The 24,266-nt window shown below is 40.5% G+C and overlaps 1 protein-coding gene across 2 annotated transcripts in view; it reads right to left on the bottom strand.

The window, feature by feature from the left end:
- Window positions 1–23,703, bottom strand: part of HP1BP3 (heterochromatin protein 1 binding protein 3) — a 39,923-nt gene extending 16,220 nt beyond the window's left edge. The window contains exons 1-5 of one of the 2 annotated variants that reach the window (XM_053690237.1): window positions 23,561–23,703; window positions 14,111–14,208; window positions 1,194–1,353; window positions 935–1,097; window positions 297–440 (exon numbers count right to left, since the gene is read on the bottom strand). In XM_053690237.1, the coding sequence (XP_053546212.1) occupies window positions 297–440; window positions 935–1,097; window positions 1,194–1,353; window positions 14,111–14,192 (549 nt within the window). In that variant the 5' untranslated portion in view covers window positions 14,193–14,208; window positions 23,561–23,703. Of the gene's footprint in view, window positions 1–296; window positions 441–934; window positions 1,098–1,193; window positions 1,354–14,110; window positions 14,209–23,027; window positions 23,047–23,560 lie in introns of those variants that run through there. The other variant, XM_053690238.1, reaches the window with a different exon arrangement.
- Between the last annotated feature and the right edge of the window lie 563 nt (window positions 23,704–24,266).

Below are 24,266 nucleotides of genomic sequence, written 5' to 3'. Positions count from 1 at the left end.
CAATGACGATTCCGGCATCCTCCAATCACGGCTTCCCCCCGGGGGAAGCATTGCCTAAAGCAAAGCCGTGATTGGAAGGCAGGCCGGAATAGTCATTGCTAACGTAGGAAGAGCTGGCGAAGCACTGGAGCAGCTTTCAAGATGAAGAGGTATTTCTACAAATATGGTGCAATGTAAAGTTTCATCAATGAAAGTGCCCCTGTTTTTAATAGTATTTTTAAAAACCGGGCACTACTTGAAGAAACTTTACATTCACTTTAAGTCCTCAATATTCAAATGTCCATAACAGTGATTACCTGGCGAATAATCCCTCTTTGGAGCTCTCGCTTCAGCACCTGTTTCAGCAGGTATCCCCTCCTCTCGAGTTCCAGGGAAGGGTACTTGTTGATAATGTATTTCCGAATGGACACCACAGAAGCTCCAGTTTTATGGAAACACGCCTGTAGGTGATAACAAAATGGTTTTGAATTTTACTAGATGTATAATGCAGATTATTCATTAAGTCCTTTAAAAAGGGACATGTATGTCAATAGTTGGTGGAAGTTGCAAAGCCCTACGTACCTGTGTGCAGACTGGCAGGTTTACTTTGGTTTTTTTTTAGCAGTGATATGATTAAGAGTTGTACAACCCCACAGTACTACCATAATTTACATCCCTTTGATTTATAGCAGTCAGTACTATACAGAAAGTACATTTAAGGCACTGCACAACTTGTATCCACAAAAGGTCAGTTTTATATTCCAAACACCTCATATTACTCTGGCTAGCAACAAATCTACAGTGTAGGCATTAGATCTGATGTGTTTATCTGAACAAGCAGCACCATAAACGGTCATGTATGTTAAGGGTCAGTATGGGCTACTGGCAATAATAAATGGTATTTGCCAGAAACTTATTAGGAGTTTTATGGGTACAGATTAACCCCAATAACAACCTTAATGGCCTCAGTTAGGATGGCGTCCATCTTGGGGCGAGAGGAAGACGATATAGGCGTCTGCTTCTGAGCCCTAGCCCTCTGGCTGGCAGATAGAGTCGCCCATGACGGAATGGTCTTTTTCACTTTCTTCTCTTTCGCTTTGGATGGTTCCTTGTCACCACTGAAAAAGTTACATACAAAGAGCACATTCATTACAAAATCACTGCCTGGTAATTGTTACTCTAAGAATCAGAACCAAATGTGTGATTATACATACGCTTTCTTGTCCTCCTCTGTTACTTCCCCTTCAGTGGTCTTCTTGTCCTCACCAGCCTCTGCGTCCTTAGGCTGCTCCGTTTCACTGGAGGTGGCGGGAGGAGTTTCAGTTTCCTGTTCTTCTCCAGTGGATGCAGACTCTTCAGAGCTAGCATCAGGCTCTGCAGGATAAGAGATACAAAATGAAGCAGAAGTGAAAAATGCACCTTAACAAGATTACCTATCTACTCAAAAACATTTAGCCACCAATCATCAAGTGCTTCCCAGGTGCTGAACCAAAAATGGGCCAGCTCCTAATCTTACATTCCTACTTTTTAAAATAGATACCAAAAGAAGAAAAATTAATAGGAATAAATTAGAAAGTTGCTTAAAATGGAATGTTTTATCTGATTGTTTTGAGTTTTTTTTTTTTTTTTTTTTTTTTAAAGAATAAAGTACATAAACCCAATTTTTTATATGATTAAAAAAAAAAAAAAAAAAAAAAGACAGTCAACTTAATTTTTCTCTTTAGGTCTACATTTCACGCATTCTCTTGTCGTTTTCCATATATGTAGGTGACAGTGTGTACATGTTAAATTACATACATAGATCTACAATTCACACGTTCTTATGTCAAGATTCCCCAGTTATTGTAAAAGTAAAACTACTACTACAAATTTGCAAGCCATACAATCACTAACGGCACATTTATAAATTCCCTTTGAAACTCAACCATGAACTTGGTTTTATTCCTTAAACGGAGACCGTAGGAAATTAGGACAGGCTTTTTTAGTATCATTACAAAATAAATATTTCTGAACTGCTTAAAGTGATGGTAATCTTTCCCTTTTGTATAAGCAGATACAGAATGTTAGTGATATTTTAGATGCAGTTTAGCTCATCGGTTGCAAGTAATGAAGATGCGCTATAACTTGCTTTTTAATGTAGCGCTGAAATTCAAATCGTTTATAAAAAAAAAAAAATCTCTTTTGAAGTGGGGTAACGGTTTGAACTGTTCACCCATTAGCACTGTACGGCTTTTTCTGTAGCTAAAGAGTCGAATGGAGAACATTTCAAACAGTTAAGTTCACAAAAAAAAAAAAAAGTTTTGAAGTGGGCGATCGCAGCGCTTCTTCATTAGAAATGAAGTCCCTGTAAAATATTTCTTAGATTCCAGACCTGATTTTAAAACATGTAAAAGTTTACCATCACTTTACAATCACTAACTGCACATTTATAAATTCTATCAACCCAACAAAAAAGGAAACTTACCCGATAAACTTATTTCTTTAAATTCATCAGGGAAGCATAAATTTCATTTTCTTTTACAAGATATAGCAAGTCCACAGATTTCATCCTTACTTATGGGATACAATACAAAAGCTATAGGACACGGATGAAAAGGAGGGACAAGACAGGAACCTAAACGGAAGGCACCATTGCTTGAAGAACCTGTCTCCCAAAAACAGCCTCAGAAGAAGCAAAAAGTATCAAATTTGGAAAAAGTGTGAAGAGACGACCAAGTTGCAGCCTTGCAAATCTGTTCAACAGAAGCATCATTTTTAATTGCCCATGAGGAAGCCACAGCCCTAGTAGAATGAGCTGTAATTCTTTCAGGAGGCTGCTGTCCAGCAGTCTCATATGCAAAACGGATGATACTCTTCAGCCAAAAAGAAAGAGGTAGCCGTAGCTTTCTGGCCCCTACGTTTTCCAGAAAAAACAACAAATAATGAAGATGATTGACAAAATTCTTTAGTCGCCTGCAAGTAAAACTTCAGGGCACGGACCACGTCCAAGTTATGTAACAGACGCTCCTTAGGAGGAGGATTAGGACACAATGAAGGAACAACAATTTCCTTATTTTTGTTGGAAACAACCTTAGGAAGAAAACCAGGTTTGGAACGTAACACTACCTTATCGGAATGAAAAACAAGGTAAGGAGAATCACATTGCAATGCTGAAAGCTCAAACTCTACGAGCAGAAGAAATAGCAACCAAAAATAAAACTTTCCAAGATAACAATTTAATATCTATGGAATGCATAGGTTCAAACGGAACCCCTTGAAGAACCTTAAGAACTAAATTCAAACTCCAAGGAGGAGCAATAGGTCTAAACACAGGCCTAATTCTAGTCAGAGCCTGACAAAAAAATTGAACATCCGGAATATTTGCCAGACGTTAGTGTAACAAAATAGATAAAGCAGAAATCTGTCCCTTTAAGGAACTTGCTGATAACCCTTTCTCCAAACCTTCTTGGAGAAAAGAAAATCCTAGGAATCCTAATCTTACTCCATGAGTAGCCCTTGGATTTGCACCAATAAAGATATTTGCGCCATATCTTATGGTAATTCTTTCTAGTAACAGGCTTACATGCCTGAATCAAAGTATCAATGATCGAATCAGAAAACCCACGCTTAGATAAAATCAAGCGTTCAATCTCCAAGCAGTCAGCTGCAGAGAAACTAGATTCGGATGATGGAAGGGTCCCTGAATGAGAAGGTCCTGCCTCAATGGAAGCTTCCACGGTGGCAGAGAGGACATGTCCACCAAATCGGCATACCAAGTCCTGCGAGGCCACGCAGGAGCGATGAGAATCACTGAAGCCCTCTCCTGTTTGATCCGAGCAATCACCCAGGGAAGGAGAGCAAACGGTGGAAACACAAGCTAGGTTGAACGACCAAGGCACTGCCAAGGCATCTATCAGTTCGGCCTGAGGATCCCTGGATCCGTATCTCGGGAGCTTGGCATTCTGACGAGATGCCATAAGTTCCAGCTCCGGTCTGCCCCATCTGAGAATCAGGGTGGCAAAGACCTTCGGATGGAGTTCCCATTCCCCCGGATGAAACGTCTGTCTGCTCAAAAAATCCGCTTCCCAGTTGTCCACTCCTGGGATGTAGATTGCTGACAGATAAGAGTGAGCCTCCGCCCACCGAATTATCTTGAGTCATCGCTAAGGAACTCCTTTTTCCTCCCTGATTAATGTAAGCCAGTGTCGTGATGTTGTCCGACTGTAACCAGATAAATTTGGCCGAAGCCAACTGAGGCCAAGCCTGAAGCGCATTGAATATTGCTCTCAACTCCAAAATATTGATTGGAAGTAGAGACTCCGACCGAGTCCACACACCCTGAGCCTTCAGGGAATTCCAGACTGCACCCCAACCTAGTAGACTGGCGTCTTGTCACCATCACCCATGAGGGTCTGCGGAAGCACGTCCCTTGGGACAGATCCGACGACAACCAACAAATAGTCTCTTGTCTCCTGATCCAGATCTATCTGAGGAGACAAATCTGCATAATCTCCATTCCACTGACTGAGCATGCTCAGTTGGAGAGGTCAGATGAAAACGAGCAAACGGAATGATGTTGATTGCCGCCACCATCAATCCAATTACCTCTATGCACTGAGCCACTGATGGTCGAGGATTGGACTGAAGGGATCAGCATGTATTCAGAATCTAACTTTCTGACTTCCGTCAAAAAGATTTTCATGGATATAGAGTCTATTAGAGTTCCCAGGAAAGGAACCCTTGTCTGTGGAATAAGTGAACTCTAGATTCACCTTCCACCCGTGAGTCCTTAGAAAGGATAGAACAATGTCGGAATGAGACTGTCAGCTGATAAGACAACTGGATCAGAATATCGTCCAGATACGGCGCCACTGCAACGCCCCGCGGCCTGAGAACCGCCAGAGACCCTAGAACCTTTGTGAAGATCTTGGGGGCCGTGGCCAACCCGAAAGGAAGGGCCACAAACTGAAAATGTTTGTCCAGAAAGGCAAACCTCAGGAACTGGTGATGATCTCTGGATAGGAATATGAAGATATGCATCCTTTAAGTCCACGGTAGTCATATATTGACCCTCCTGGATCAATGAATGAATTGTCCGAATAGTCTCCATCTTGAAGGATAGAACTCTGAGAAACTTGTTTAGACTCTTGATCTAAAATGGGTCGGAACGTTCCCTCATTTTTGGGAACCACAAAAAGATTTGATTAAAACCTCTGCCCTTGTTCCTGTATTGGAACGGGACAAATTACTCCCATAGTGGAGAGGTCTTTTACACAACGTAAGAACGTCTCTTTATCTGGTCTACAGATAATCATGAAAGCAGGAACCTTCCCCTTGGGAAGGAATTTTTTAACTCCAACTGATACTCTTGAGACAATTTCTAGTGTCCAGGGATACTAAACGTCTCTTATCCAAGCCTGGACAAAGAGAGAAAAAGTCTGCCCCCTACTAGATCCGGTCCCGGATCGGGGGCCGCCCCTTCATGCTGTCTAGGGAGCAGCAGTGGGCTTCTTGGGTTGTTTACCCTTGTTCCAAGCCTGGTTGGGTCTCCAGATGGCTTTGGCTTGAGAAAAGTTCCCTTCCTGTTTAGCGGCAGAGGAAGGGGTGACTCCTTTGAAATTACAAAAAGGAACGAAAATTACTCTGTCGTCCCCTTTGCTTAGATGTTTTGTCTTGAGGGAGGAGATGACCCTTACCTCCCGTAATATCAGAGATGATTTGGCGATCTGAAAGGCGGCATCCGTAATAAAAGAATTAGCCAGCTTAAAGGGACATTATACACTCATTTTTTCTTTGCATAAATGTTTTGTATTGATCTATTTATATAGCCCATAAAGTTTTTTTTTAAAAATAAATGTATAGTTTTGCTTATTTTTAAATAACATTGCTCTGATTTTCAGACTCCTAACCAAGCCCCAAAGTTTTATGTGAATACCGTCAGCTACCTTCTCCAGCTTGATCCTGTTTGTGTAAAGGGTCTTTTCATATGTAAAAGAAGGGGGAGGGGGGAGTGTCTTATTTGCCACTTGCAGTGGGCTTTCCAGCTACCTTTTCAACAGAGCCAAACTGATAGCTTCTAAGTAAGTTTTTAAACAGTTTTATACTGGATTTTTATATCAGTATCTGTGCATCATATTCTTTATAGTAGTGTCTATTACATGCAGTTATATGAAAATGAGTGTATACTGTCCCTTTAAGGGCCTTAATTCTATCCATTATTTCTTCTTAAGCAGTCTCAGTCTTCAGAGACTCTTCTAGGGCGTCAAACCAAAAGGCAGCCGCAGTTGTGACTGTTACAATGCAGACCGTCTGTTGTAATAGAAACCCTTGATGAACATATAGCTTTTTTAGAAGACCCTCCAACTTTTTATCCATAGGGTCTTTGAAAGCACAACTGTCCTCAATAGGGATAGTCGTACGCTTAGCCAGGGTTAGCTCCCTCCACCTTAGGGATCGTTTGCCAAGAGTCCTGAACGGTGTCAGCTATAGGGTACATCTTCTTAAAAATAGGAGAAGGGGAGAACGGGATACCCGGTCTTTCCCATTCCCGTGTAACAATTTGCGAAATTCTCTTAGGAACCGGAAAAACATCGGAATAAGAAGGGACCTCTAAGTATTTGTCCATTTTACTTAATTTCTCTGGTGGGACCACAATAGAGTCACAGTCGTCCAGAGTCATCAAAACCTCTTGCAGCAAAAGGTGTAGGTGTTTAAGATTAAAACTGAAGGACATGATGCTTTAATCGCTATCTCCGATATACCTTCCCAGGGCTCTAAATTAGGGGGGGGGGGGTTAGGGAGGCCCTGTCTGAGGGGGAACTGTCTGACTCAGGAAGTGCATTACCCCTGAGTCAGACAGTTCCCCCTCAGACAGGGCCTCCCTAACCCCCCCCCCCCCTAATTTAGAGCCCTGGGAAGGTATATCGGAGATAGCGATTAAAGCATCAGAAGTCGCAGGGAATACATGGGCTTCTTTCCTACTGCGTTTGCCTTGTAAAACTGGCAACTTAGATAAAACTTCTGTAAGAGTGGATGACATAACTGCAGCCATATCCTGCAGAGTGAATGAAGTGGACGCAGTCGAAGAACATGGTGTCGCTTGAGTGGGCGTTAAAGGCTGTGACACTTGGGGAGAAAGTTGCGGCATACCCCGAGTCTCATCAGTCTGAGAAACATCCTTAAGATATATCCTTGTTAAAGAAAATCTACTCTTTACATTGCAATGCCCTCTCAGTGCATGAGGGACAAAAAGTAACTGGGGGTTCCACATTGGCATTTAAAAACACATGGAACAAGTACTGGCATTAAGATCATCCATAGTAAAAACAAAAAATGGTATTCAGTAATGTAATACACTTTTTTACATACAAAACCATTGCAAAATAAAAACAACCTTTAAAAAATAAATATTTTGCTCAGCACACTGTACAAAAACTTTTTATAATTGTGGCTTTGGAGAAAAAAAAAACAAAAAAAAAAAAACACACGACTTGTGTTTTTTACGTATCCCCGAAAAGTTAATTTTGAACATTAACTGCACACTTTAAAATAAAATCACCAAATCACCTCGCCACAGCTCTGCTGCAGCGCATACCTGCTCCCTATGATCCAGAGACAAACGACAACTCAAGCAGCAGAGAGTCTAAACTGCTGGTGTTCTACCACCCACGCGGTCCAGACAAACACCGGAGTCAAGTATACTGTCCGACTCCCAGGAAGACACTGCGCGACTTCACCCAGCGCGCAAATGAGTGCCCCGTCCATCGTGGGCGTACCAAAGCCGAAACTCCCGGGCAGCTCAATACAGATAAAAAAAAACAAACACAAAATGGAGCCGCCGGGATAAATGTTACACCTAACACAAGTGTCCAACATTAAAATAAGCCAGTCACCCATTCAAACCAACAACTCCCGGTCTGCTGTGACAAACCCCTGCCGGGAGTATACTAGAGCAGTGTAATTATCCGGAGTGTAATACTCCAATAAAGTCCCCAGCGTCTGCCCAAACGTGAAAGAGTTAAATATTGTTCTTTCTGTACTAAAAAACCCCAAATGTACATTATGCATTCCCAATAAATAGGCTAAATAATGATAGCAGCCCTCCAGAACCGTGTATAGTAGGACACAGACATAGGGTAGAAAAGCCAGCTTACAGAGGAAAACGACAGTCTTTTCTGAGGTACAAGGTGTCACAGAAAGTAATAGACTGCACATACCTCAACGCTGAGTAACAGCATGACTTGTCCCACACTACCAGAGGTCCTTCTCCTCCAGGAATCTGTGGGAACAAACTGGGCCTTAGATGAAATCTGCTAAGACCATATTCAGCAGGGCAGCACACAGTCTGGGAGTCACAGAGAAAACTTATTTGAATCTGCACAGATCCCATTGCTTTACCCTTGAGTAAAATAGTACACACTGGTACCATTTAAAAATATTAAACTCTTGATTGAAGAATCTAAACGCCTCACTTTACCTCTTCCTATCACTAGCACAGGCAAAGAGAATGACAGGAGTGGGAGGGGAGGAGCTATACATACAGCTCTGCTGTGGTGCTCTGACCAGGAGGCGATATTCCATAAGGATGAAATCCGTGGACTTGTCATATCTTGTAAAAGAAATATTATGCATAGTAAATTACTCTTGCGCTAATGCATTGCAAAGTACATTTAATGTACCCCAATAGATGTCCCTGTGCAAATCTTCCCTTTGCTATGAAGTGATACCTGATCTCTACAAGCTCTTATTGGGTAGAAAACCCAAGTGCACCGACAGTGCTTACCAGATCATTTCCTTTCCTTCTGTACAGTGGAGAGTCCACTGCTGCATTCATTACTTCTGGGAAATACTGAACCTGGCCACCAAGAGGAGGCAAAGACACCCCAGCCAAAGGCTTAAATACCTCCCCCACTGCCCTCATCCCCCAGTCATTCTGCCGAGGGAACAAGGAACAGTAGGAGAAATATCAGGGTGGAAAAGGTGCCAAAAGAACAAAAATGTTAGGGCCGCCCAACGGAGAACAAGGTAGGGAGCTGTTGACTCTCCCTGTAAAGAAGGAAAGTAAATAATCTGGTAAGCATAATTTAGGTTTTCCTTCTTAATACAGGCAGAGTCCACAGCTGCATTCATTACTTGTGGGAAATTATACCCAAGCTACAGAGGGCACTGAGTGACCTTATATTGAGCCCATATATATTGCGGGGATTTGCAACAGATGGGGGATGCCGGATATAGATCCCATGGTGTCCAGACTCAATACCAAGCTAAGGGTCGCGGTCCAGGGAGGGCGAAGAGAGGCGGCCCCCATCTGAAGGCACCACAGCCTGCAAAACCCATTCTCCCGAAGGCTGCTTCATCAGAGTTAAAAGAAAAAACTTCTTGGAAAAAGAATGCAAGGAGGACCAAGCAGTCGCCCAACAATCAGATCCATAGAAATCTCATGCCAGAGGCCCAAGGTGACGTCACTGCTTTTGAACTCAGCCGTAAACCTCTGAGACGAGTGTCCCGCTGTCTCCTATGTCAAGCGGAAGACACTCCTCAACTAGCAATAAGGAAGTAGTAATGCCTACAGACCCTCGCACTTCCCAGATACAAATATTCAACAGAGAAAACTGTCTAATATTATGTAGCCTGAAAAAGACATAAAGGCATGATTCCCAGGGAAGAAGAAAAAAAAACACAACACACTTCCTCCTAGAGAAGGAATAGGACAAATAAAAAAAAAAATAAATAAAAAAAAAAAAGTAAACTCCTCTCGATTGAAGTCGCAAATACACAACCGAAGGAACAAAATCCTAACTAGTCTCGTAGAAACAGTCTTATTCTAGAGGAAAACCCCATAAGGATTACGATTGCAAAGATGCAACAGAGACTATGGCACGTAGAGCAATCTACAGAGTAGATCATTGAAGAAAATTTCAAAGACCATCTCCTACACAGGAACAAAAGTAACCCACGATGCAACCCCTTAAAAATAAAATCTAAGCTCTAAGTAGGAGCATCAGATTGGCTCACAGACCTGAACGCAGTCAGAGCCCTAACTAGCTAGGAAGGCCCTTCTCCAGATCACCCTGGAGGAGAAGAATGGAACCCTGGCAGGTCAGATAGAGTGCCAGCACGAATCTTACTCTTCCAGACAAAAAGGTGTTCTCCACACCAAGATTGATGACAAGGAACCAGCTGCGCGCTGAAGGAGAGCACCGTAACCTCTCAGAAAAAAAAACCCTCTCTCGGCTAAGGCCAAGAGACCTCTCGCAGACCACCTAATAAGAATAAGATTTAATGTTGCAAAGGGGCCTTGACCCAGCAGATCCCTGCAACAATGGAGGCGAAGCCCCCAAACCGTGATGTACGATCTAGCGTACGCAAAACGGAGCAATCAGTCTCACTGATGTCTGCTCCAGTAGGATGGAGCCATCACTCGAGAAGAAGAAAAAAAAAAAAAGGTTGGGTAACCCGGGATATGTATGGACACCCTGAAATTCTCAATCAGCATCCCCATTTAGATAAACATCTGAAAACCTTTGGATAGAGACCATATCCCCAGATCCAGGGAATGATAGAAAACATCCAACCCTGAAGATCACACTGAGTGGATAGCTGATAACGAACAGAAGTGGGCCTCCGCCCACCACCAAACTCAAGATACTACCCTCTATGCAGCAGAATCTCTCCTTCTCAGAAAGAAATCTAAGCCACTGAGAGAAAAGGCGGCTGACTAGAGTCCATACACTGGGACGAACCCAGAAGATCAAACCCTCAGAGCAAAATGCTTGCATGAGGAACCATAAGAATAATCAGGAAGGAATCTCCTTAATCCACAAACCCCCCTAGGACACGCTCTCCCCAACTGACAGGCTAGCGACTGCAGTGAAATAAAAAAACTAAAAAAAAAACACCCGGGAGAGCTGAGAGAAAAGTCCCTCAATACAGGGAGATCTGTACAGAACACTGGAAAACTATTCTCCAAACCCGAATTCCAAGTAAATCTGATGAAACAGATTCAAAACAGCGCCATGTCGATGTCTTGGCCCCGGCTGAGATGAGACCTGTAAAAATGAAGAAACCCAAGAAGGGTCCCAGGACCAAAAACCATCACCCACCCCCACAGAGCCAGAAGGGGGTCTGGAGGGCATAACCCAATGAAGTACACTAACTTCACAAGATGTAAGGAAAAAAAAAAAAAAAAAATCTTCCTGTCTGAAAAAAGGCCCAATGAGCATCCAGAGATCTACCCTGGTGTCTACCCAGATAACTCTGGTCTAGATCCATCTCTGAGGATCGAAGAAGACAGAAAAAAAACCTTAAAGTTCTTTTATCAGACGATTTTAGTAAACCATAATCGTCAAGACCAGGGAGCCACAGATAAATCTGGAATCGGGATACTGCCAAATTAAACCCCAGACCCCCCCCCCCAAAAAAAAATTAAAAAAATTATAATAATTTAGGATTAGTCGATGTTTACTGAAAGACGGTCTGTAAGAACTGATTATTCAAAAGGAATGAAAAGGAAAGATATCCTTCACGACAGTGCTCCTGCAAAAATCCCTGAACAAAGAGGAAACCTTATATTCTCCCCCAAAAAAGGGACATAAGCTCTGCATAAGTACCATAAAACCCAAATAGGACAGGAGACCCCTCCCTTATTTGCACCATAAAACAGTGGAATGAAAATATTCTTACACTGCAATAGGCATCGGGACAATGACTCCAAAGGTCGTTGGAAAAGCTTCCCTCTCTTTGCCAAAAGACAAGAAAAATTGCCAAGAAAGGGAGGAAGAGGAGCCTCTAGGACCCCTGAATCCGATATCATCCAGAATCAAGCGCCCATTCAAGATATTATTCCATAACAGGTCTTTCCCGTCATCTAGAACAGATGGGCCTGCACCGCCTGGACCAGAAAACTAGAAATAACACCTCTTAATGGACATCCAGCGGCAGCAGCTGGATTCGAACCAACAACCTTTGAGTTGCAAAGTCACAAAGCTAGCCACTAGGCTACATGGGCTGCTTTGAATAGAAGGACAGAGTAGACTTAACTGACATATCTGTCAGAACAACTCACGGACTAGCAGAAAATTCTGAAGGTCCGGCTTATGCTAGAAGACTGAGACTAATCCAAATCAAGAAGTATAAGCTCCATGGCTTAAATCTGTCTCAAACATTGAGGGAACCAACACCTTGAACTGAAATCAAAATGCTTCCACAGGAAGTCTCCAGAAATCACGACAAAGTCGTCAGAATGTAGTATCCCATATGACGAAACGTTTTCCAAAAAAGAGTTTCTACAACCACCAAGAGCTCTAAACAAAAAACTATCCTGAAACAGAAAAGAAAATAGGCAAGCGCACAAAAGTAATAGCCAAGAAGGAATGTGGAAACAGGACCTGTGTCAAATGACACAAACCCCCCATATACAGCTTGAAAACTGAGGGGATCTCTCTCTCCAATGGTCATCCACCTGGGTTCATAAATATAGTAAATATCCCACAGAGCAAATGCATTCAGGACTTTTAGTAAAGAAAGATCAAATTTATTGGAATGTTTTCAGGGAGAACTTGCCCTTCCATCAGCATGCTGATCTCCCTGAAAACGTTCCAATAAATTAGTGATTTTTTTAACTAAAAGTCCTGAGTGCGCATTTGCTTTATGAGATAGATATATATATATATATATATAAACACACAAGAAGAAATAGGATCTCCCTCCTCCCCTCAGCGAATCAAATGGCGATAATGATTAGATAAGGCCATAGAGATGGCCATGCGGAACTGCGCAGCAACACCTGGTGGAAAAAAAGCCCCCTTCAGGCGAAGGAGGAGTGGTACCCAGGGAAACTGCATGTATAGGAACAGAAGGTCCAAGGGAACACACCTCACGGGACGAGGAATCCTCAGAGGCGGATGGCTCAGTTGTGGCATACGGAACATAATTGAGGGCTGGACTACCGGGCCTCCTCACAATATACACAGGTATCAAATTCTGTATTAGGAGGGATCCCCCTGTAAATTATCAGAATCCTCCATAAACGTGTCTAATTTAAAATTATAGGGAGAAAACAAAAAAAAAAAAAAAAAAAACCCACACACACCTGGCACTCACCACCTGACCCAGACAGAGAAACTCACTCCTCGTTGTAGACACTCGGTCAGGAATAGGAAATTAAAAAAAATGTGGCCACTCCCGGTCACACGGTGCGTCATGCAGGACCGCCCCTGCTAAGGAAAAGCATGTCAGCTTAATAAAACTGTGCAGCTCTCAATGTGAATAATAAAATAAAAATATAACCTGTATGTTCCGTATCAGCCTGAGCCCAAAGGTCTCTACACATAAAGCAGCCGAAATCACATAACAAATATGAATAAAAACCCCACTGTTCAATAATCCCCTTAAGGGAATATTAACCCTCGATTCCATGAAGATAAGAGTCCCACTGTGACCCTGTCTATCGTTAACATGTATAAAAAAAATGAAACAATCTTACCGGAATCTATGCCGTGGAACAGGAAAACACGGTCCTTCAAGTTTGACAGACTGTAGTGTTGCTTCTGACATGGACTTGAGTGAAGAAAAGCAGGCATCGAAACTAGTCAACGCTGGTTGCTTAGGAGCTGTTAATATGAGTCTGGATAGTTTCGCAGAAACACTCTCCCTGCATCTCCAGACTAACTTTCATCAATGCTCTCACTGAGAGGCTGACAAGACTACTTAAAACTCCAGTCCTATCTCCAAGGGCAGATACCCTTCATAAGGAACTACTCCGAATCTTCTGACACTTCTCTGCCAACCTCCTGTGACGAAAGGCAAAGAATGACTGGGGGAGGTATTTAAGCCTTTGGCTGGGGTGTCTTTGCCTCCTCCTGGTGGCAAGGTTCAGTATTTCCCACAAGTAATGAATGCAGCTGTGGACTCTCCTCGTATTAAGAAGGAAAAACTACCTAATTATGAGGCGGACTATTGATGCAATGCTTACAGCTAACAAGCTGGTTATACCACAGGAGAGTTGGTAACCGGGCTTGGCATTGCTTCACTAGATCATGGAAAACAAATAACGAAAACAATACAGTGTATGTGATCCACACACCAGCCCTTCTAAAGCAGTGTCATGCAGAAGAATTAACTATAACATCTGCTAATCCCCCTGAGGTATCACCTGCTTTCTTGTCCCCTTCCGCAGGGCGATTTTTTTGAGCATTTTCCTGGTTGGAAGAGTTAACGGCACGGCGAATCGGCATGGTGAAATCTCAAGTCCTTTAAAAAGGGGAACAAAGAAATGAATTTAAGTTAGTCATTTTTCTCATCCCTATGGTTGACTGGATGGGGGTATTTAGTATATTTTTGGATGACACAGAAGCCTCATACTGTTGAATATCCCTTAAACATAAAACATTTGTGAATGCAGATCTTTTGCATTAAGAGGTGTAAATTACTGAGACATACTGTGCTTATATAAGCATTTAAAATAGGCCTTTGATCGTAGACAGTGCTAAAGGTAAGTTCGTTTTTCATTGCCCTAAGTAGTTTTCTCCCCCAGGACCTCTTTAGCGGTTTCCCCACCCAGGTGATTTTACTGAACATCCGCTAATTATTATTTTTTTATAGCCAATATTATACCAAAATAAGCCATTAATGTTAATTTTGTATTGAACAAATCATTAAATACATTTTTGATAAACTAAGCAATTCATTTGTGCTTTAGATAACAGAAAACGATATTAGAAAATATTACACTTGACCCACCTGGCTACTAAGTAAAAAATATTGTTCTTAACGGCAACTCATTTAAATAGCTTTTAACTTTGCTTGGTTCTAAGTAAAAAAAAAAAAAAAAAAAAACTAACACATTCATGTTTAGATACTACTGACTGATTTACTTGAGTCTAGTGCCTATTTAAAAATCTCTCACCGTAAAATTGGTTTCTTCTTAAAAGGGACAATAAACACCCTTGAGGTGGGGGTACATATATTCATTTTAAAATGCATCAGGAAACTACTTTGCAATATTTTTTACTACTTCTTTTGACTCATTTCATGTAACCCAGCTCTGAAATTTTATAACACTGAACTTAAAATGCAAGGCTGACTTTTTAAGGCTAACTTTGCAAAAAATCTGTCCCTAATTGGATTTAAAAAAGGACACTACAGTATACTGTAAAATTGTCCTCCACAGTGTTTGTCCTCACCACTTGTGGAAGTTTATTCCATGAATCAATCACCCTTTCTGTAAAGAAGCTTACTCAAATTACTCCTGAATATACTACACTTCAACTTGAGATCATGACCCCTTGTTCTTGAATTATTTTTATGTAAAATACACTCAGCTTTACTAAGCCCTTTAATATACTTGAAAGTTGCTATCATATAAACTCCTCTTCTCTCCTCTAAGCTATACATATTTAGATCACTGAGCCTCTGCTGGTACGTTTTATTTTTTAGACCATGTACCATTTTGGTAGCCCTCCTTTGCACAGATTCAAGTTTGTTTCTATCCTTCTGAATATATGGCCTCCAGAACTGCACACAACACTCAAGATGAAGCCTAACTAGTGATCTGTAAATTGGCATAAGAACCTTACTATTTCTGCTGCAAATAGATCTACCAATACATCCAAGCATTCTGTTAGCCTTACTCACTGCAATACTACATCTAATACTTTTGTTACATAATCAAACAAGTCTGACATAATCTCCCTGAAGTAAAAAGCATACTGATTTTGGTTCTCTAAATTGTTTGCTTTTATGCAAGTCAGAATTATTTCTTTTAAGAGACTTTCCATTAATTTCCCTACTACTGAAGTTAAACTGGCCTGTAGTTACCAGCTTCTTCCATACTGCCCTTTTTATGCAAAGGTACTACATTCGCTATTCTGCAATCATCTGGAATAACTCCTGTCAATAGTGACTGATTAATCAGATCAAATAAAGGACCATTAAATACAGTAGATTTGCATAAACAGATGCATGATAACAAGACAATGTAATAGCGCTTAGTCTGAACTTAAAGGACCAGTCAACATAGTAGATTTGCATAATTAACAAATACAAGATAACAAGACAATGCAATAGCACTTAGTTTGAACTTCAAATGAGTAGTACAATTAAAATTTGGTCTTTTTCCACTCCCCCTGTACCATGTCTGATTGGCTGATTCAATCAGCCAGATTTTTCTACCTTAATTCCGATTGGCTGATAGAATCCCATCAGCCAATCGGAATTCGACAGACGCCATCTTGGATGACATCATTTAAAGGAACCTCATTCGTCGGGAAGTAGTCGTGCCGGATGGATGCTCCGCGGCGGAGGAGCGAAGAAAGAAGATTCCGCTTTGCTGGAAGAGGACTCTCTGCCGCTTGCTTGAAGACATCGCCGGATGGAAGAAGACTCTCTGCAGCTTGATTGAAGACATCGCCCGGATCGGATGAAGAGTTCTGCCCGGCTGGGTGAATACAAGGTAGGGAGATCTTCAGGGGGTAGTGTTAGGTTTATTTAAGGGGGGGGTTTGGGTTAGATTAGGGGTATGTGGGTGGTGGGTTGTAATGTTGGGGGGTGGTATTGTGTATTTTTTTTCAGACAAAAGAGCAGTTTTCTTTGGGGCATACCCCGCAAAAGGCCCTTTTAATGGCTGGTAAGGTAAAAGAGCTAACGTTTTAAATTTAGAATAGGGAAGGGAATTTTTTTTATTTTGGAGGCTTTATTATTTTATTAGGGGGCTTAAAATAGGTGTAATTAGCTTAAAAATCTTGTAAATTTTTTTTTTTTTTGTAATTTAGTGTTGTTTTTGTAATATAGTTTATTTTATTTAATTTAAGTTTAGATATTTGTATTTTATTTAATATATTGATAGTGTAGGTGTATTTGTAACTTAGGTTAGGATTTATTTTACAGGTAAATTGGTAGTTATTAACTATTCAATAGCTATTGTACCTAGTTAAAATAAATACCAAGTTACCAGTAAAATAAATATAAACCCTAAAATAGCTACAATGTAATTATTAATTACATTGTAGCTATCTTAGGGTTTATTTTATAGGTAAGTATTTAGATTTAAATAGGAATATCTTAATATTAAATTTATTTTAATAAGAGTTTAGATAGGGGTGTTAGAGTTAGATAGGGTTTATATATATATATATATATATATATATATATATATATATATATATATATATATATATATATATATATATATATATATATATACTATATTAACCCTAATATAATTAGGGTTAATATAGTTACTATATAATATTATAACCCTAATATAATTAGGGTTAATATAGTTGGCGGCGGTGTAGGGGGATTAGATTAGGGGTTAATGTGTTTAATATAGCTGGCGGTGGTGTAGGGGGATTTAGATTAGGGGTTAATGTGTTTAATATAGGTGGCCGCAGTGTAGGGGGATTTAGATTAGATGCAAAAGAGCAGTTTACTTTGTGACAAAGCCCCGCCAAAAGTCCTTTTAAGGGCTGGTAAAAGAGCAGTTTTCTTGGGGGCATGACCCGCAAAAAGCCCTTTTAAGGGCTGGCAATAGAGCAGTTTACTTTGGGGTAATGCCACGCAAAAAGCCCTTTTCAGGGCTATTTGTAGGGTTAGACTTAGGTTTAGTGGTAGAGATAGTTTAGTATTTTAGGGGTTAAATAATTTAATATAGCTGGCGGCGGGGTAGGGGGATTAGATTAGGGGTTAAATAATTTAATATAGGTGGCGGTGTAGGGGGATTAAATTAGGGGTTAATAATTTTAAAATAGATGGCAGCGGTGTATGGGCTCACATTAGGGGGTTATAGATTTAATATAGTTGGCGACGGGGTCCGGGAGCGGCGGTTTAGGGGTTAATACATTTATTGTTAGGATAGTGAGGGGGGGATAGCGGATAGAGGGTTAGACGTGTCGGGCTATGTTTGGGAGGGGTGTTAGACAGTGCGGGTGATTTCATACTTTAGTCAGGTTTTGTAGGTGCTGGCAGTTTCTAAAGTGCCGTAAGTCACTGGCGACTCCAGAAATTTGTACGTACGCAGATTTCTGGACATCGCTGGTTTATCAGACTTATGGCAGTTTAGCATCTGACGGCGCCGTATATAGGATAGCTCGAGTTGCGAGCTGAAACTGCGGGCGTTCCCTCGCTGCTTGCGCCGCAAACGCTGCATATCGGATCGCGCCCAATGTGGGGAATTTGAAACGAGCAGCACAGACGGACTGCATTCACGTCACTTGTGTATATTGGAGCATGCGTATTTACACACATGTGACGTAGGTGACTGACCGTGCATGAGTATGAATTTGATAGAGAAGGGGCAGAGTTTGGCGGCCATTTATAACGAGTGCAAATAAACTTTGATTTTCGGAGATGTCTGTGTGTGATTCAAAATATGATGGGTAGAGCGGGTGAGTTACAACTATCAGCACTAAATAGAAAGTATAAGTGACTGTTAATACGGGTGTAGACTGTCCCTTTAAATCTGATTGTTACACAGAACTAAATACAGAATACAGTATTGATATTTAATGTTGTTTTAATCAGGCATGCACCGAAATTTGTTTGCATAAACATTTTGGCTGAAAATGGCATTATCGTTTTTTTTTCTTGGTAAAATGATTGTGTAGCATATTATTGTTTTAAAGGGACAGTCTACACCAGAATTTTTAATGTTTTAAAAGATAGATAATCCCTTTATTACTCATTCACCAGTTTTGCATAACCAACAGTTATAATAATATACTTTTAACCTCTGTGATTATCTTGTATCTAAGCCTCTGCAAACTGCCCCTTTTTCAGTTCTTTTGACAGACTTGCAGTCTAGCCAATCAGTGCTTGCTCCCAGATAACTTCTCGTGCACGAGCACAGTGTTATCTATATGAAATACGTGAACTAACACCGTCTAGTGGTGAAAAACTTTTAAAATGCAATCTGAAAGAGGTGGGCTTAAAGGTCTACAAAATTAGCATATGAACCTCCTAGGTTAAGCTTTCAACTAATACCAAGAGAACAAAGCAAAATTGGTGACAAAAGTAAATTGGAAAATAGTTTAAAATTACATGCTCTATCTGAATCATGAAAATTTGGCCTAGACTGTCCCTTTAAGATATTTTTGTCCAATTTTAGTGTGTTGCTTTCAATAAAAGTGAATTTATTTTATTGGCTTGCTGGTTTTCAATTCAGATTCATTCATAAAATAGTCTAATTATGCAGACCGCAGCTAGCCTATGGCGGATTGAATTCCTCTAAAAATAGCTATTGCGTGCAATGCCGCCCCCTACCCGCGCAGAGCCAATCACCTAAGAGGTGGACTGCATGTTCTCTTGTGAGAACATGCAGTCGAAGGAAGGAGAAGGCAGGCAAAACCTTTGATAATTCAACCCCAAAGTATTTTTTTGTTGTTGGAGTCTCCATATTTGCATAGCATCATCAAATGTGTGTGTAATTTTTATAAGCTTTATTTTTTGCCTTTACAGCATGTGATACTCCTTTGAAAACCCATATTTGTTTCCTCTTTCTTTTACAGACATATACAGTGAGCATGGTTGCATCTAAAAATGGCACCCTTCAAAAACTGTTTGAATCCCCATAATAAAGTATGCCTTTTTTAAATAGTTTTTTTTTTTTTTTAATATATTCTTCCATGTATGAAAAATCACATTTCTTAGTCCAGTTTTTCATCCTGCACTGGAGGCCTATACACAACCACTATTCTAAACATTTTTATCCCCAGTTTCCACAGTCACCCAAATACTTTCCACTTCGTAATTAGTTCCTACAACTTCAGTAACCTTTATATTTTCTTTTACATACAGAGCAACTCCTGCACCTTTCTTTCCTACTGATGTCACAGTCATGAGAATTGTACCATGATTCTGTTAGCTACTAAATTCAAGTTGTCCCTGGTCATTATTGAAGTGAGTTCAGATAAGTTCCTAGGATGCGAGCATCTGTGCTCATGACGGGAAGAACCGTTTTACTAGAATTTCTAGAACTGTAACTTGGACTAACAGTTTTGGCATGCTGAGCGGGGCAGGTGGATATAGTAATGTAGCCCCCTTTACTAATGTAAATGACTTCTAATAAAGCATTTGAACTCGTCTCCAATGTTCATTTAGCATCCAAATGCAGCCATCTCTCAAATAACGTAGTATCTTGCCAAACAGAACTATAATTTGGATTTACCATCACTTTAACCAAGAATTAAATGTTATCCCCTCCATCTTTGCAGTTTCCTGGCCATAAACAGGTAAAATAGCAAAAAATTGTAGCGTTGATGCTGCATGCTCTAAATGATTGCCTAGGTCACAAAACTCTTTCTGAACAGCAGCAACATCAATACTAGCCAGATCATTTGTTCCTAAATGAGCAATCGCATCTAACTCACTTTCTTGCTGCCTTAACAATTTAGACACCTAACCTCATTTGCTTTCACCTAAACATACATTCCTCAAAATGTAGTCACCCACTAACCGTCTTTTACTCAAAAAAAGACATCTGTAGTTCTTACATGTGTTTTCTTACTCTAAGAATCAGGTACCAATAGATTTGAACACATCTAGTTAGCCAATCACAAGTGAAAAATATGTGCAGGCACCAATCAGCAACTAGCTTCCACTTATATAGGATACGTGCATATTCAGTTTCAACAAGGGATACCAAAGAGAACGAACTACATTTGAAAATAGAAGTGAATTTAAAAAGAGTCTTAAAATTACATGCAAGATAGATTTTAGCTTTCCTATCCCTTTAATGTTCAATTACGCTCTCATTTGCAGAGTGATTATGTCGTTTCCAGTTTACATAGCTTTTCTATTGCAAATACTGCAGAATCTTAAGTTTCAATATAAGTAGTAGATGGAAAACTAAACAGGAGTGCAGCATGGCCTAACAGGTAAAAGCAACTACTGCAAATGCCAAAATAAGGGGAAAGTAGCCATTTGAAAACAATCGTAGGGCTGCAACTAACGATTATTTTCATAATCGGTTAATCGGCCGATTATTTTTTCTATTTTCTCAACTAATCGGATAAAAAATAAAAAAATATCATTTTTCCTATATTTAAAATAAAAATCCACATACTGAGTGTTATAAATATAAACTTCAGACTGCAACTTTACATTAAAGGGACATTATACACTCATTTTTTCTTTGCATAAATGTTTTGTAGATAATCTATTTATATAGCCCATAAAGTTTTTTTTTTTAATTAATGTATAGTTTTGCTTATTTTTAAATAACATTGCTCTGATTTTCAGACTCCTAACCAAGCCCCAAAGCTTTATGTGAATACGCTCGACTACCTACTCCAGCTTGCTCCTGTTTGTGTAAAGGGTCTTTTCATATGCAAAAGAAGGGGGAGGGGGGGAGTGTCTTATTTGCCCCTTGCAGTGGGCTTTCCAGCTACCCTTTCAACAGAGCCAAAGTGACAGCTTCTAAGTAAGTTTTTAAACAGTTTTATACTGGATTTTTATTTCAGTATCTGTGCATCTTATTCTTTATAGTAGTGTCTATTGCATGCAGTTATATGAAAATGAGTGTATACTGTCCCTTTAACATAACTGTTGGTCCAATGATTAAGCAGCAGAACAAATTTTTATAATTAAGCAAAACCATAAACTGTTTGAAAGAGGTAGAACTAGTAAGAGATAAACTGCCACTGTTTATAACATCCTGTTATTCACTTTTCAGAAACTTTGCATTGAAATGCAAAAATGTCAACATGACCATGTGCTCCTGGCTGAGGAGCTGGCTCTCTTTTTTGCAGCTATTTTGCCTGCAGCAGAGATAAGGCGCTCAGGTGGTGTTGAGGTGTCCGAGACGCATAAGTAGGGTTTTGCCAATTTCACCAAGGTGGGCTATTTATCTTTGCTCCACCAATGCAAGGGGCCTCTTAAAGTAAGCCTGGACTTTATTCTAAAATAAAAATATCTTGAATATCTATATGCAATGGCAAACAACCAGCTATAAAAAAGGTATGGGAATATATATATATATATATATATATACACATACACACATACATACAAACTTAGAGGTTGAATTTGGAACATATTCCAAAAACATACATATAGAGTACATATAATCAGCAATAGCAAGCGATCCACAAAAAAATGGTGCAAACAGTTAATAGTGACATCAATTTATATAACAAATCTAGGGTTGGGTGTAACTAACAAGCTTGGCACTATATCATGCAAAGCATAAACCCAAATCACCTGATTTAATATCAACAATCCAAATTATGACTCCTATTTTATTTCTGGTTTGCACATAAGACAGGAGTCGTAAAATGAAAAATAAACTTAAGTGTCCTGAAAAAGTGAAAAGTAAAATGTCTGCAGACGTCCTTTAGGCTAAGGACATAACCATAAAGCACAATACCATGTGCAGGAGCTCATTGAAGTAAAGCAGCTGGTGCTGTGCACAGAACAACTAATTGCAAACCAACTCATCGATAATGAAAATAGTTGTCAGCAAATCTCTTAATCAATTAGGTTGATTAGTTGTTGCAGCTCTAAAACAATGTAACACTCCAGAAGGTAAAACATAATTTGGAAGGACATTTTACAATACACTGTCCCTTTAAAGGGCCAGTAAATACAGTAGATTAGCATAATCAACAAATGCAATAGCACTTAGTCTGAACTTCAAATTAGTAGATTTTGTTATGTCTTTTTCCACTCCCCCTGTATCATGTGAGAGCCATCAGCCAATCACAAACGCATATACGTATCTGTGAATTATTGCACATGCTCAGTAGGAGGGTTTTTTTTTTAAGTCGATCAGTTTAGTGTAACAACTTGCACTAGAAATATAACTATACAGCTAGAGCCCATGCATACTGGTGTATACCTAGTACACATGGAGCTTTTTGAGATAATCCATAGATAAATGCCTGCACGGCTCCTAAAGCAGATGTGGCTGGATGCGCAATATGTTTAGCTCCCAAGCTTCAATGTCTCCGGCTATAAGTATTAGTCACTACATACAACCATGGTACACTAAGCCCCAAAATATATTGCTCATAATTGTGCTCTAATATGCAGTAGTCCCTCACTCATCTCCCAAGCAGGCAGCCATCTTTATTTACCTTAAAAAGCAGCAACAAAAGACGAACGATAACCAAGTCTGCTGTATTATAGCGTCTGCATCTAAAGAGCCAATCACTATAAAGTTGCCTATGAACCGACCAATCAGAAGCGGCAAGACCACAAAGCAGCCAATCACCACTTAGAAATGGAGGAGGCGGGTAAAAAACACAAAACAAAGAAAGAGTGTTGTGGGCGGGGATATGTTCATCACCTTAGCCAATGATAGCTAGCAGAATCGTTCTAACGGTGTAAGGAGCGGCGTGCGCGCTAAGCATCCGAACAAGCAGAAGGTAGGGGAAGGGAGTAGCGGGCTTATACATCACCATCGCGGGATTCATCGGCCTTGTAGCTCCTCACAGAAGCCCCCTTTGGATGGGAAAGATGGCGGCCTGTGTGCGCGCGCTTGGTCGTACAGCGCTCATAGATTGTACTTTTTTGTTCCCCTCAGGGACTCACCTTGCTCGCACGCTTCTCATGTGACTTGGTAACTACTCTCCATCCCCAACTTAACACCGCATACAGGATTTCTTACCTTGGAGCTCCGGAGCTGATTAACCGTTGGCAACAATCGCGCTCTCTTGTTATTTCCAGCCACGCCCCCTCACCGTGCACGTGCACGGTTTGCGTCGCAACGTGGTTTCTATAGCAGCCGCATGAGCCTCGCTGCTATCAGGAGCGAGACGCCTAAACTTAGTGTCGACGTAAAGGGGAGCGCGCTGTACGGTCATACGGTTACTATTGGAGACGTGAACGTCGCATCATGTGGGCTGTACGTGATGTAGGATGCTATAAGGATAAATGAGATCATATCTCTGCATATGCCAATAGTCAGTAAACAGTAGCTGCTTTCAATCACCTCAGTAATACCCATCCTCAATAAACACAACATTATTCTTTTAGAGTGTGTTAGTTTACTTCATTCACTTGACATCCTTTTCTTGAAAAGTGGCTAGGTAGGCTCAGGAGCATGCATGTGTCTGAAGCGCTATATGGCAACAGTTTTGCAAGGTTTTACAAAAATTATACATTTGCAAGAGCAATAAATATCACCTTTTACCCACCCCAACTCCCAATTTTAGGGTTCTGCCCCGAGCATAGTGCTTTATGTCCCACATTGCCCCAACCGCACATGGGTATAGCCAGAAGAGGGCTGGTTATAGAATCAGTGGTATCTGCATCAGTATAATAACACCCAGCACTATACAAAGACACAGTAGTGACACTGGCACATGGGTATA

This window comes from Bombina bombina, chromosome 8 (assembly GCF_027579735.1).
Source record: "Bombina bombina isolate aBomBom1 chromosome 8, aBomBom1.pri, whole genome shotgun sequence".
Taxonomy (NCBI): Eukaryota; Metazoa; Chordata; class Amphibia; order Anura; family Bombinatoridae; genus Bombina; species Bombina bombina.
This window is presented reverse-complemented; position numbering and strand designations above follow the sequence as displayed.